Consider the following 13076-nt stretch of genomic DNA (forward strand, 5'->3'; position numbering starts at 1 on the left):
ACTAGAAATAGGTATAACACAATAACTCAGCTTGTGGCAGCTCCAAGCCAGTGTGTCTGTAGCATCCGCATTTGTTGTACCTATGTATGTGGATGGTATATGGAGGGGTTTAGCATTTATTGTAGGTCTGCCTTGAACAGAAGCATTGCATGGGGATTCATTTTTTTTAAAATCAATCTCACCATGTATAATAAATTCCACCCCCTTTCAAACCCACTCATGCACTTGGATTTCTAATGAATAAGCCTGCATATTTATTCATGAAGATTAAAGAACTGTACAGATAGAGGCAGCTGGCTGAACTATTTATTTATTTATTTATTTATTTTCCCCCTTTAAATCTGCTGACCTCTGATTAGGAGTAAAGAGGAAACCCTTCCTGATGCACTTAGGCTGTTTGCAGACTGGGACAGACAAAATGGCTCAGCTATTTACTGCTTAGGTACACACTGTGGTTTCATCGAGTGGGATGCAGAGAGGGGAGAAAGTGGGGCTAAAAATCTTCTGTTTATTTTTAAAAAATATACCAAAACCACAAAACAACTTGTTTTCAGGGTATGCCTTCAGCACTGTCTTATTGCAGAGCCCTCAAACATCTGGGCCCTGATTTGCATGCAATGGCTGTGCCATGGTAAGATGTGAAGCCCATCTTTGTTTTCCACAGGCCCTGTTGCTGTTGGGTGGCATCGCTCTCTCCTGCCTCGCTCTGGACCTGCTCTTTCTCTTGTTCTACTCATTTTGGCTGTGTTGCCGCCATCGGAAGAGCGAAGAACATCTAAATGCTGACTGCTGCTGTACGGCATGGTGTGTCATCATTGCAACCCTGGTGTGCAGGTATGGTTGATGCTTGAAAGGGATCTTCACTGTAACTTGGGGTGGCATATCCTGTGCGTGCATTTTCATGCTTGGTATGCGTGTCTGTAGTTAGGCAATGTTGGCAGTAATCCCTCTTTCCACTTGAGGTATACATGCATACATATATATATATATATATATGTGTTTTAAATATCTGTAATGTATTTTCCTCCTTTCTACCACTTGCTGAACTGCCTAATGGCTTGAGCAATGTAAAAAGGAATAGCTAATGTCCTGCTCTTTGATACTTTGCAAGTGGTAAATCAAGGACACTGCGCCCTTGGGAGCTTATCACTTAAATAGGATGAATAGAGCTGAAATATTTATCAGGTCTAGGTGGAGATTTCTTAGAATCTGGTGTCCAAAAAGAATGACTGTGTGGGAGAGTAGATTAAGAAGAAGGAGGCACAGATGATTCTTTTGGGTTTGGAAATACTGGTATTTGACTGGAGTGGACGTTCAGATTTTGCAGCCTGTGTAAGACACTGCTGCATTTCATTATCTGTACTAATGTGCCATCTCCAAGGGTTACTAGTAATGGTGCTAGTGTCAGCAACATTTCACGTTATGACTGAGCAATAGAAGCTTTTGGAGGTGAGGTGAAAAGAAGGGTTGCTGAAAACCAAAATAAAATTAAGTAATTAGTGGAGAACATGTGCAGAAGTTAAAAGGAGAGAATTTACGTTTTGTTTGTTTTCTGATTGAGGTCGCTTTTTTTTGGTTTTTTCAGTCAACACAGATGAGGATCTGATTTCCTAGAAAGTTAATGATGGGGCATCCGAAAGCAGGGACATGTCTGCAAACTTCTGGAAGGAGCCTTGGACTTTGTTTTGACTCGGGCAGAATGAATACTCTGAGCTCTGTGGACATGTGCACTGAGATTGAGCACTGTGTTTCTTACCAATCCCAAACATCATCTACTCTTGCCCAAGACTCCAGGTAGTGTTAGTTGCACCTCCGCAAGGCTGGCAGGTTTGGGAGTGGTCCTCTGTTCAGAAAGGAGATAACAAGAAGATTGTATTTTGCAGTGTCTCATGGCTCACTTTTTGTATTAACCTGCTGCTAAGTGGTGGATCTAGTATGTGATCTTTTTGGAGGTGGGCATGTTCCCTGAAGGCCAGGCTTAGCTGTTCAAGGGCTAGATTGTGCTACTAATGCATTTGTGTATTTGTTCTTTTGAGGCACATACTTAAGATAATAGAAAACCCCTGAAGTATGGAACAAACACTGCAGAGCAGACATTATGTTGTGAGTTTAGCAGCTGGGGATGGATTTGCCTGTAGAGGCAGGGGCTCAGAGGAGGAGAGCTAGTGCACTAGCCAATATTGCTATCTTTGCAGGGAGCTTCTCTGTGCTTTGCTGACTGCAAATAGGTGCCTGGCATGGAAAGGCAAACCAGAGAACAACTTGCAAAGAAGAACTCTCAGCCTTATTCACCTTTCTTTTTAGTGATCTCAGGAGCTTCAGCTGCATCCATTCCAATCCACTGAAAGTACTGTGGTCCTAACCCTTTCTTACGGAAGCTCTAGCTGATGCTATTTATAGTTTGCTGCTGCTACAGGCTCTTATTAGCTGTTGTTATGCAGCATATGTGTCCAAGACAGCTGCTGCAGAGTGTGGTAATTGTATTTGTTTTTAATTGTAGAAAGGGTGAGAAGGAGGTATTCTGCACATCTGCTAGAGCATGTGTGAGACCATTTAAAGTTGGAAGGTCAGCGCATAAATTCTGGTAAACTTGATGTAACTCCCGGTCAAGACTGCAAGCTGGAGAACTGCTTAGGCTTCCTTAAAATCTGAACTATTGGTTCTCATCCTTGGCGTCCTATTTGTTTTTGCAAGTATTAAATGCAGGAGTATCCTTAAAACTAAGATTCTACCTGAATCTACAGTGATATTGGATGAATATTTGTCTTGACTTTTTTAAATTAAGTTTTACATTTCCACTCTGAAGTCAGTGTGCTTGAGCAATAGCAGGTTGGTACCATCTGTGGTGAGTGAAGGTGCTGTCCAAGTGCTGCTGCTCTCCTGCAAAGCTGATGTTGGTTTTCTGCCCCTCTTATAGCAGCTGGATGCGACAGTGCACTCGAACCAGTGCCTCTTGGTGCTCTGTGCTCAGCATCTGGCTGGGTATGCAGATACGGCTTCCCACAAGCAAGGAATCTCATCTGTGCTAGCAGGAAGTCCCTGTTAGATACCAACAGTTAAAGATTAGTCCACTGGATATGTCCTGTCCTAGCTATGTGTTACACATAACAGAAGTGCCAGACTGGCAGATGCTGTTGCGTTTCATGGGGAATAAGGCTATTCTGAATGTCTGCCTGACAGTAGGCTGATCTGGGAGGCAGTTTGTAGCACCGTATGCAAAGGGAGAGAAAGAGCTTAGATGCTGAAGCCGTGAGAGGTCCCAAGCAGCAGCTGGTCTGGTCTGTCCGAGTACTGTGAAGTGGACTATTGTCAAGAACTAGTTAACTCTGGTTAAGTCCAGCTGTGACTAGTACATGCTTATCTAGGTAGCACTTAATCCCAGAGGGCTGTTTGTACTGTGAATCCTGCTGAGTGCTGTGGATCACTGTTTCCTAATGACTTGATATTTCCTGCTGAGCAAAAGGGAGAATGCTGAGCTAGCAGGAAAGCATAACCGGTTAACAGCAGCTCTCCAACAAAATTACTCTCTAATGAGTCTTCCCAGTTGCTCTAGCCACAAAGCTGCAGGAATGATTTGCCTAGACTATTCCTTGAATACTTAGTTAATGTCTAGTCCTTACCAATTTTGATCGGGTTTCTGCGTACAGGGAGTTGTCTTATAAATCATCTCATCCACCAGTAAAGGGACCCTAACTCTCCCAGAAGGGAGCTCAGCTCTGAAGGTGGGTAGGAAGCTTTGTAGAGAGGATACCTGAAAGAAATGGGTACAAATAGATGGTGAAAACTTGCTTTCTCGAGTGCCAGTAATAGCGCTTTCCCTTGGTGCGAAAGTGCAAGGTGGTAATTAGACAGACAAATTAACATTTCTCCTGAGAACATGAAGTCTAAAAAGGGCTCTCCTTATGAAGTTCCTGTAATTATAGATGACTTGGTGTAGTTAGATTATTCATTTCTAAGGATGTGATGTGAATGGCTAGTGTTCATCTTTTCAGGCTGGTGACTGAGTACCCAGAGGGGTTTTCACTGTGTGTGCATGGGTATTACAATGGGAGGATCTCTCCACCAGAAGGCATGTATATGCTCTCTGTATCAGATTAACGCTCTGCTGTTCGTGTATACTTTGTGTAATCCAGAAAACATTTTTTTGCAGGTCGTGTTGCAAGCTAATTTGGAATTGCACTTGATTTTTCTTTTCTGGTTCTTTATCAAGGGATATCCTAAGCCTGTGTGACTCTTGCAAACAAACAAGAGGAAAGCTGTTCTCCAGACTTGAATTTCTTGAGTCTTGCTGAAAAGTGATACTGAAGTGTGTTTACACACAACCTGCAGTACTTTAAATCATACTGTTTTATCTGTAGGAATACATAGAAATCGTGGCATGTTGCTCTTCTGTCTCATGTCATATAACTTGAAGAGCTGGTATAGCGTACTGTCTCTCTCTAGTGTGTTTCTGTGGGTGTGCACCAGTGATGATAAGTTAAGCTCAGGAGTGCAGTGTTTTCTTGACTTAATGTAAGTGGGTTTCCTAACACTTACCAAAATGACTGAGTAGCCAAGTGGCTTTTTAAATGCAGTATTGAACAGCAGGAGCAACTCTTTAAATGGTCTGTAAGAGCTTGGTAGATTGATTTTTAAGATTTTTATTAAAAAATACGAGTGAGAAGGAAGGCAGGGGAGAGGTAGGGATAGTGGAAGCGACAGGAGTCTGACAAGGGTAGGTTTGGGAGGAGGAATTGAGGATGGGATGGTATGGAGAGGTGTATGCGTGCTAGGGAGGGGGCGGTGTGACAGGAGCAAGAGTAGCAGAAGTGGAGATGACTTTCCTATAGAAGCATTGAAAATGTGTTGGAGTATCTTTCAGAGGGTGCTAGGGTGGAAAAAAGCTGTGTCATTCAGGAATGCTGTTCTTGTATCCATGCTGCGTGACAGAAATGCAGGCTTCTCCATTGGGTGATGATTTTGTCATCCTGTACTGGGAAATGGATCTGCTATATCTTGGGCTACAGAACCTCTTGGGGTTTGTGCAAGAAGCCATGTGATTTGTCCTGACCTCAAGGATTTACACTGTTGGGTTAAGATGAGTTGATCTATTTTTACTTAAAAAGAATGTGCTTAAATAGAAGGAGCCCCTCTGTTTCCCTGTAATCAAATAAAAGGTAGTTAAAAACTAGTGCAAATCCTTAAATCTGCTTTAAACAATAGCAACTTATACCAGTGTGTGTAGGCAGGGATTTGAAACAACTGTTGGATTTAGATGAAGCCACATGCAAACAGAAAACTAAACACCATCAGTTCTCTCCTCTTCTCCCACCGGCAGTTCCCCTGCTGCCTGCCCTTCAGCTCTGCCCCCTCCTCAGTCACAGCATGGGTCTGGGCAGCTGCTGGGCTTCTGGGCTTCAGGGATGGTTTCCTTCCCTCTCTAGCGTGATAGAAAGGGGAACTGCCACAAAACCGTACAGCTTGCTCCTAGGAGAAGGAATGGCTGTGTAAGTGGCCCTTGCTAGCACAGGGCATGAATGCAGATCTGGCTTTTGCTGGGCAGTAATGGAATAAATTAATGCTTTATGTGTAGTTTCCAGTGAATGTGTGATACGCATGTATAGAGGAATTTGTTACTTGAATTAAATGGCTTTTATCCCTATTCCTGTTGCTCTAGTGTTTTCTTTCAGGAGTAGTGACTGTGCCTAGAGGGTTAAGGGCAGTGAAAGATGTGGTTCATACAGGGCTGGATAGGAAGCCTACGGATGGCTGCTGGGGTGGTTTTTCCTTGAATAGGGTAATGAGTTTCAAGTCACTTGCCTGTAGTTGCTAGTGCTTCACAAATGGTACCTTTGAGTAAACTGGCTAATGTACGTAGCTGTGCTGCATCTTTAAGGACAAGATGACTGCTGCTACTTCAGAGTGCTGTTTCTGAGTCTTTTACACCAAAATAGTGCTACTATGCTGGGAATACTGAGAGCCAAGCAGCAGGTTTTGGGCACTTACCAAGCCTTTGCTGAAAGAAAAGGCTTCTAGTAGCTGTAACAGGCTGAATAAAAATTGCTCACCCATTAAAGGGGTCAGATTTGCATATTCAATGTCAGGAATGTTCTGGAATTTATTTGGTGTCTATAGTAGGAAAAAAAACATTGAAGTTTGCTACTGCTCAGGAGGGTGAAAGAGTCTGTGTGAATTTGTTCTGATAAGACAAGGGGCAATTCAAGTCCAAGGTTTGCGATTGCAGTGATGGGATGCTGAGCTGCCTTATCCTAAGCATAGCTCTGGATCTGCAGTCTCTCTAGTTCAGGAGGAGGGGGGTGTTGTGTCTCTTTTTATCCCCTCCACTCCCCTGCATCCTAGGCATGCATTATCAAGCTCTGATAATAGCTGTAACCAGGGAGGAATGCAGAGGGCTTTTCTCTCTTTAATTATCAGCATCATTTGCATTAGGGGAATGTTTGAGGAATGGTGCTCATGAAGAAAGAGAGTGAGTTCTTGTATTAACACTAAATATTAAGAGTTACATACCTACTACCTCTCTTTCTGTATATGATGTAGGCTGCCTACTGTCCCTGGAAGGCTCTTCAGCTGAGGCTTTTATGGGCCAAGCTCTCTATAATTAACAGAGATTCAATTGCTGGAAAAAGTGTGAGGCTGACACAGATTTTCATAGTGGCTCTGCTTCCAGTGTGTGATCTTTGCTTCCATTTCTTATATGTATGAGGAGAAAGTAGAAATGCAGCCAAGTGAACTACATTGTTCTGCTCACTCTGAAGTGGATGAGCCCAGGAAAAGAAGGATGGATGCTGTCTTACTGCAGGAGAGGAGTGAGAGCAGAAATGGTCGTTTGGACTGCAGATTGATGTATGTGCCAGAGCAAATCTGTGCAAGGGTCAGTTATTTAGACAAAGCCCACTCTAGCCTGCCTGCTTGGGTTCATTTCCCAGCCGGTGATGCTGGTGAAGAATGCCTAACGTCCTTTAGTGACCCTTCCTGTTAAAAAAAGGCACTACACTTACTTGTTCTGAAAGGTGTTGTTTGGCTTGTTTTCTTCCTCTTTTATTCCTCCTTCAAAGCAAGTAGTGCTATAACCCAAGCACAAAGTTGTTGTGAAGAAACCGTTTCATCCAGAATAACTTTAGATTTACACTGAAACCATCACCACCACCTTCCTTTCCACTACCACAAACACAACCTTGGTGTCTTGAGAACCTTCCCAGAAAAGATCCTGGGTGCTCTAAAGGGTGATGTTTGTTTGCCCTGAGTTTAGTTGTGTGACCCCTTCACAAGTTCATTCTCCTATTATTAGGAGAAATGGGTTTGGGAAGAAGAACTGTGAGTTCCTGCAGTGATGGGGTAATATAAGAGGTATTGCTGACTTGCATGGGATAATCTGCTGGCTGCGGTTCATCTACAGGATCTTCCTCCTTTAAGTGAAGCTTAAGCTAATATGGTTTACTTCATAATTGGGGCAGACTGATATATGTGGACAGTTATGGCAAATCAGCCTATAGGTGGTAATTCGCTAAGCAGCTGGAGTTGAATTGTGTCTGCAAGCTTGAAATTCACTTGCTTTAAAAATAAATAGTCTGTTGTCCCAGTAAGTTATTAAGCCTTCCTTCCCAGTACTCTAAATCAGTGAGACACAAATGCTCTAATGGGAAGATAAATCAAGATAGATGATGTTCATAGGTACTTCACAGTGTAGAGAAGAGGGCATGGAAAATGTATCTAGAGGAACCACCACCATGGGCAAGTAGTCAATGCAAGCTCTTCGTGTCCTGCTTTTAAAAAAAAGTCATGAAACAATCTGTATTTCATGTCCGGAGAAGGCATGCGTCTCCTGACATAGCGATGGTAGCTCTTGCAGGAGCCACTGGAGACCCGCTTGGCTGGATGGATTTCTGGTTGCCCATGGCTACGTCTGAACTCTCTAACAGTTCTCTAACAGATTTTCATTATTATACCATAAATGACACATACATATTGAGAAGGGATGGTGTTCCACTGTTCATCATATGGATGCTATACAGAGAATCAGTGGCTGCGTGGAAAACACAGGCAAATGTTTACAAGTGAATTTTTATAGTGGTTGTTGAGGATGTTGAGGAGTATGACTACCCCAGCTACCCTTTGGGAGGCGAGCGGCTTTCCTTTCTGTGGAAAGTGCTGATGTGACTACTAAGGGCGCTGTAGTGTTAAGCCATGGATTATATAGCTTGCTTTTTAGCTTTAACTCTACCCTTTCTTGCTTGCTTTCTCTGCAGCGCTGGAATTGCTGTTGGCTTCTATGGGAATGGAGAGACCAGTGACGGCATTCATCGGCTGACGTACTCACTACGCCATGCAAACCGCACTGTGGCAGGTGTCCAAGACCGGGTAAGCACTAGGAGACATGCGCTAGCAAATGAGGAGTGTGGGAATAAGCAGACTTGCTCAGCACCTCTTCTCTTGTATCTGGCTGTGCCCATTATCTCTTCCTATTTTTTGTTAGTCTCTGGACTTAGAGATGTGCTAAAATTTCCATTATGGAGTGGTGATTTCTTCAGCTGTTCTAAAAATATCAAAGCAAACACAGTTTGTTAAATGAAGTCTTCTCTTTGCTGGGTTTAAAAACAGCTTCTCTTCCACACCCGGAAGAGGAGGCAGGCCAAAGCAGACAAGTCTCTTAGTAAAATGTATCATTTTAGTACAATTAGTTGTTCCTCTGCTACCTCTAATTTCATGGTATCATACTGCAACCCTCATGGCTGCAAAATGTGTTTGCAAAATGTGGCTACATATGTTAAAAGCTCAGCGGAGAAGCCACCGTAGGACTACTTGCAAGCAATCTGCTTTATAGGTGTTTATAAGTTGCTTTTGAAGGGTAAGCAGTCTGAGCCTCTTAAGACAGATGACAAGTAATCTGGAAGCTGTCCATGACTTGCTAATAAGAATGAATCCTCCTTTACTTCCTTGACTTCCTGTCCTTTAATTATTTTTCTCTTTTTTTTCTTCCCCCGCCCCGCCCTTTTCTTTCTCAAACTATAGGTACTAGATACCGCAGTGGCCCTGAACCAAACAGTGGAACCAAACTTGCTCATCCTGGAGGAGATGTTCACGAAGCAGACAGACTACCTGCATGTTATCCAGAAACTGCAAGGTCTCTTGGATGATCTGGTCAGGCAAACAACTGAGATCCCCTTTTGGAAGAATGAAGAGCTGTCTCTGGAGGAGCTGGCAATTCAGATTGACCTCTATGACTGGTACAGGTGTGTAGCATGCCGTAGCGTAGTGGCTGTAGCATCTGTTTTGGCCCGTTTTGCAGTAATGATGTGTGTGTTCTGGGTGGCTGCACCAAAGGCTCTATATATTACTGCAGGTGCTCTTGGCCCACCCAGCTGATTCGTTTCTTACAGCGAAATTGCCTTCAGTTTAAATCAAAATGCATGACAACAACTTTTTTCCTTAACTATGTTTATTACCAGCTGAAGGGAAACTTATTCTCAATGTACAAAATCCGTAGCTTGTGTTCTAACACTGGGGAAAAAACCAGCCACAGAGATAGCTACTGTTTTGTCCTAATAAGTGTGTTGTAGTTGTATGACACATTAACTAAATAGAGTAGAAAACTGCACTAGTTCCGTAAATTAACACCACACCCTAATGTTCCTTTTTATTAAACATATTTAATAAAAGATTGCATCAGCTGTATTCCACAAAAGAAAACCTCTGTCCACACATGTGGAATAAATAACTAAACCATTTTCTAACAAATGTCTAGGGAGTTCAAGAAGCTCCAGTGCCTCTTTTTCACCTGATGGTGTCCAGTTGCATATAACTTTACACTAGAACAAGATTAGCAGTCTCATTTCTCAACAACTGTGTTTGCTGGGCGTGTTGTGTAAATGCTTTTACCTGCATCGACTCCAGACCCAGCAAATATCCAGAGCTCTCTGGAGATTAATCGTTAGTGGTGGCTTTTACGTGAAGAAAAGAAGGGCTACGTTTTTCCCATGAGTCACACTAGCTTCTTGATTTGCGTCTTTTATATACCAGTTGTTCTTTGCAGACTATGTTTTTGTTTGCTGCAGGTGGCTGGGATACCTGGGCCTGCTCCTGTTCCATGTCCTGATATGTTTGCTGGTGCTCTTTGGGCTCATTAGAAACTCTAGGGCCATTCTTATGGGGTAAGTCCCAAGCACAGTGCATAAAAAAGGCCAGCTGAATGCAAGTGCCTGCTAGTTTAAACCTCTAGACTGTTAGTTGATATCAAGGACTTCTGAGACTGAACATCTTAAATTTGCCTCTCAATGGAGAGAGACTTTGTAGAGCATAGCTCTGTGGATAGGATTAGGGCTGTGTATGAGAGATCTTCACAGGTAGGTTCTTGGGCTATAAAATAATAGAGTAGAATCATAGAATGGTTTAGGTTGGAAGGGACCTTAAAGATCATCTAGTTCCAACCTCTCTGCCATGGGCAGGGACACCTTCCACTAGACCAGGCTGCTCAAAGCCCCATCCAACCTGGCCTTGAACACTTCCAGGGATGGGGCATCCACAACTTCTGTGGGAAACCTGTTCCAGTGTCTCACCATGCAATGGTACTGGTGTCCATTGCAAATGCAATGGTACTGGTGCCCATTGCTTTCTCATCAAAGATGAGGAACTCATACGGGCCATCTGCCTTCCACTGGGTAGCATTGGTAGCCTCCATTTGCTGGGAGATAGTAATGTGAACATCCTCCCTTAAATTTACAGGCTTTAAAAATCTCCCTTTAGTTCTCTGCAGTTGTGAAGGCATTTGTTAATCGATGATAAGCATTGCGTACGTCTACACAACCTGGTAGCATGCCTTGTGTCACAATCTGCTCTTGTTTACCTTTGGCTGTCACACCTGAAGAAATGTTAAGCTGAGAACAAGCAATGGTTTGTACAGTTATGAGGAGGAGTCTTGTTGCCATGGTACTGCAATATTAATGCATGTCTATTTCTAAAAAGCACCGCAAATGCTGCCATACTCAGGCCCCATTACAAGAAAAAAAAACATTCCTCTCCCTATCTTGTAGCTTGGTTTAGCTTGGCACATTTGGCAAAGATACTGGTATCATAAACATAGTGACAGTTTGACAACTGACATGGCCAAGAGTTTATCCTGGTACATGGTGATGCCATTAATAATTGGAATGCATATTCAGATTTATTATTTGCCAGATGACTTCATACCTGGCAGGTTATACAGACAAAAGTCCAAGTGTATGCACAGATGGTAAACCCAGGGTTTAAATTAGAATCTCATTCCCTGTTAGCCAGAAGTTCATATTAAGGCATTCCCCAAAGGGAGCACATGGCATAAAGAAGCAAGTGTATGACAGCCAAGCAAGATGGTGAAATGCCAGTTTTAGATCTTCTAGCTAAGCAATCAGTTACTGACCCTGTCATCTTCATTTAAAGTAAAACAACAAACGTGTCTTATTGATTACCATGCTCAGCTGGAGGCACCAAGCCTTGTCGTCCGTATGTCATAAAACCACAGAACTGATCCATGGCTGATAATTTTTGCATCCATTTGGAAAAAAGCATAATGAAGTTTTAGTGTCTTATTCCAGAGTTATGCGCACAGGTCAGTCTGGTGAAGCTCCAGTACTTCTGCAAGATGAGCCACAGATCCATTCACAAAATAGGGATTACTCAGAATTAAAATAAGTTGGTAAACTGAGGGATAGATCTCTTTTTTTAAAATGGAGATCCATAGATTTATTTTTCTAAAGCTCTAGTCTTCAGTGAGACAAATGTAGCAGAAAAGAGATATGTCCTTTCCTCTCAGAGATACTTGCACTAGGTTTGAATAAAGAATATCTTGGTTATGAGCAGGTTTTTGTTTTGTTTCCTTCAGGTTGTGGGTGGGAGGGAACCTACTTGTGTTTCAAAGCCTGAAGGAAAAAGCATCCCTGAGAGAGAAAGCATGTGTCCCTTTAATTTGAAGATAGGGATACATAAAATGAAACTGCTTATTAGTCTGCATCCCCATACCTGAGGGAGTTGAGGAGCACTGTTGCTTAAATATCTCTAGCACTCATAGTGACAGCAAAGGTGAAGAGTTAATGTGCTGGTTGGGGAAGTGCAAAAGCCTTTTCCACTGGTGTATGCTAGCTGAATGTCACTGAGACCACTGCTCTGTCATCCCTCTGCCTTGTGTCTGCTTGATAGCAGACACTTCCCACTATTTCTGTCAGTAATGAGGTGTAGCTGTCAAAACAAAACTTTTAAAATCAGTGCAGAGATGGACTTGCATGGCAGCGGCAGGCACCTAAACTGTTGCTCTGAACTGTTTGCCTGCAGATGAGCGTCTCTCTCCTGAGGTTATGTGGGATGCTTAGGTGCTGTTCAGGTCCATGCAGTTTGGAACCAAAGCCAGGTGTCCTAACAGGGGCTGAGTGTTCCCTCCCACTGTCCGTAGCTGTGCAGTGCTTACACCTGACAACTTCATTTATTCTAGAAACAGGAGGGATTTGTCCAGTTTTGGATCAGTATGTTTTTGTGGGTTTTTTGATACGGCATATTTTTCTTCAAATATCTTTGGATCAGGAAAGTCCAGAACGGGAATAGTGAGAGTGGTGGGACTAGTCATCCATCTGCCTATCTGCCTTCCCTACAGCCACCTCTGTGTCTTTGTGCCTTTGGCTTCCCTGCTAGAAGCAGGGTGAGACTTTGCTTCCACCCTCTTCTTCCCTCCCCTGCAGCCCCAGGGCCAGGTAACATGGGAACCAACAGCTGGACATAAACTTCTCTGGTTGCTGCTGTCCACAACATAAAATGGGATAGTTTGTCTGAAGATACAGTGGTTGATAATTTCTTGGGTTTGGTAATTGCTTTGGACTCTAAATAATACATCTTGTGAAAGGATCTGTGTGAAATCAGAGCTTCTACATCTGCCATCTGTCTGTCTCCCACAGGGTGTGCTTGCTTGGGGTGTTTGCCCTAGTTGTCAGCTGGGGATCCCTGGGTCTGGAGTTGGCTGTTGCTGTGGTAAGTGGCTCTGATCCAAGTCCCATTCACCCTTTGCTGCAGGTTTATCAGACGTGAGATTGATGTTATGCTGTGCCTGTTTTATAGCG

General features: G+C 43.1%; 1 protein-coding gene across 3 annotated transcripts in view; it reads left to right on the forward strand.

The window, feature by feature from the left end:
* TTYH3 (tweety family member 3) overlaps positions 1-13076 on the forward strand; it is an 80263-nt gene that overhangs the window by 39866 nt on the left and 27321 nt on the right. For all 3 annotated transcript variants that reach the window (XM_030001702.2, XM_030001703.2, XM_041120215.1), the window contains exons 2-6: positions 665-834; positions 8247-8358; positions 9010-9230; positions 10053-10148; positions 12915-12987. In XM_030001702.2, coding sequence (XP_029857562.1) covers positions 665-834; positions 8247-8358; positions 9010-9230; positions 10053-10148; positions 12915-12987 — 672 coding nt within the window. The remainder of the gene's footprint in view (positions 1-664; positions 835-8246; positions 8359-9009; positions 9231-10052; positions 10149-12914; positions 12988-13076) is intronic.

Source organism: Aquila chrysaetos, chromosome 25, assembly GCF_900496995.4.
Source record: "Aquila chrysaetos chrysaetos chromosome 25, bAquChr1.4, whole genome shotgun sequence".
Taxonomy (NCBI): domain Eukaryota; kingdom Metazoa; phylum Chordata; class Aves; order Accipitriformes; family Accipitridae; genus Aquila; species Aquila chrysaetos.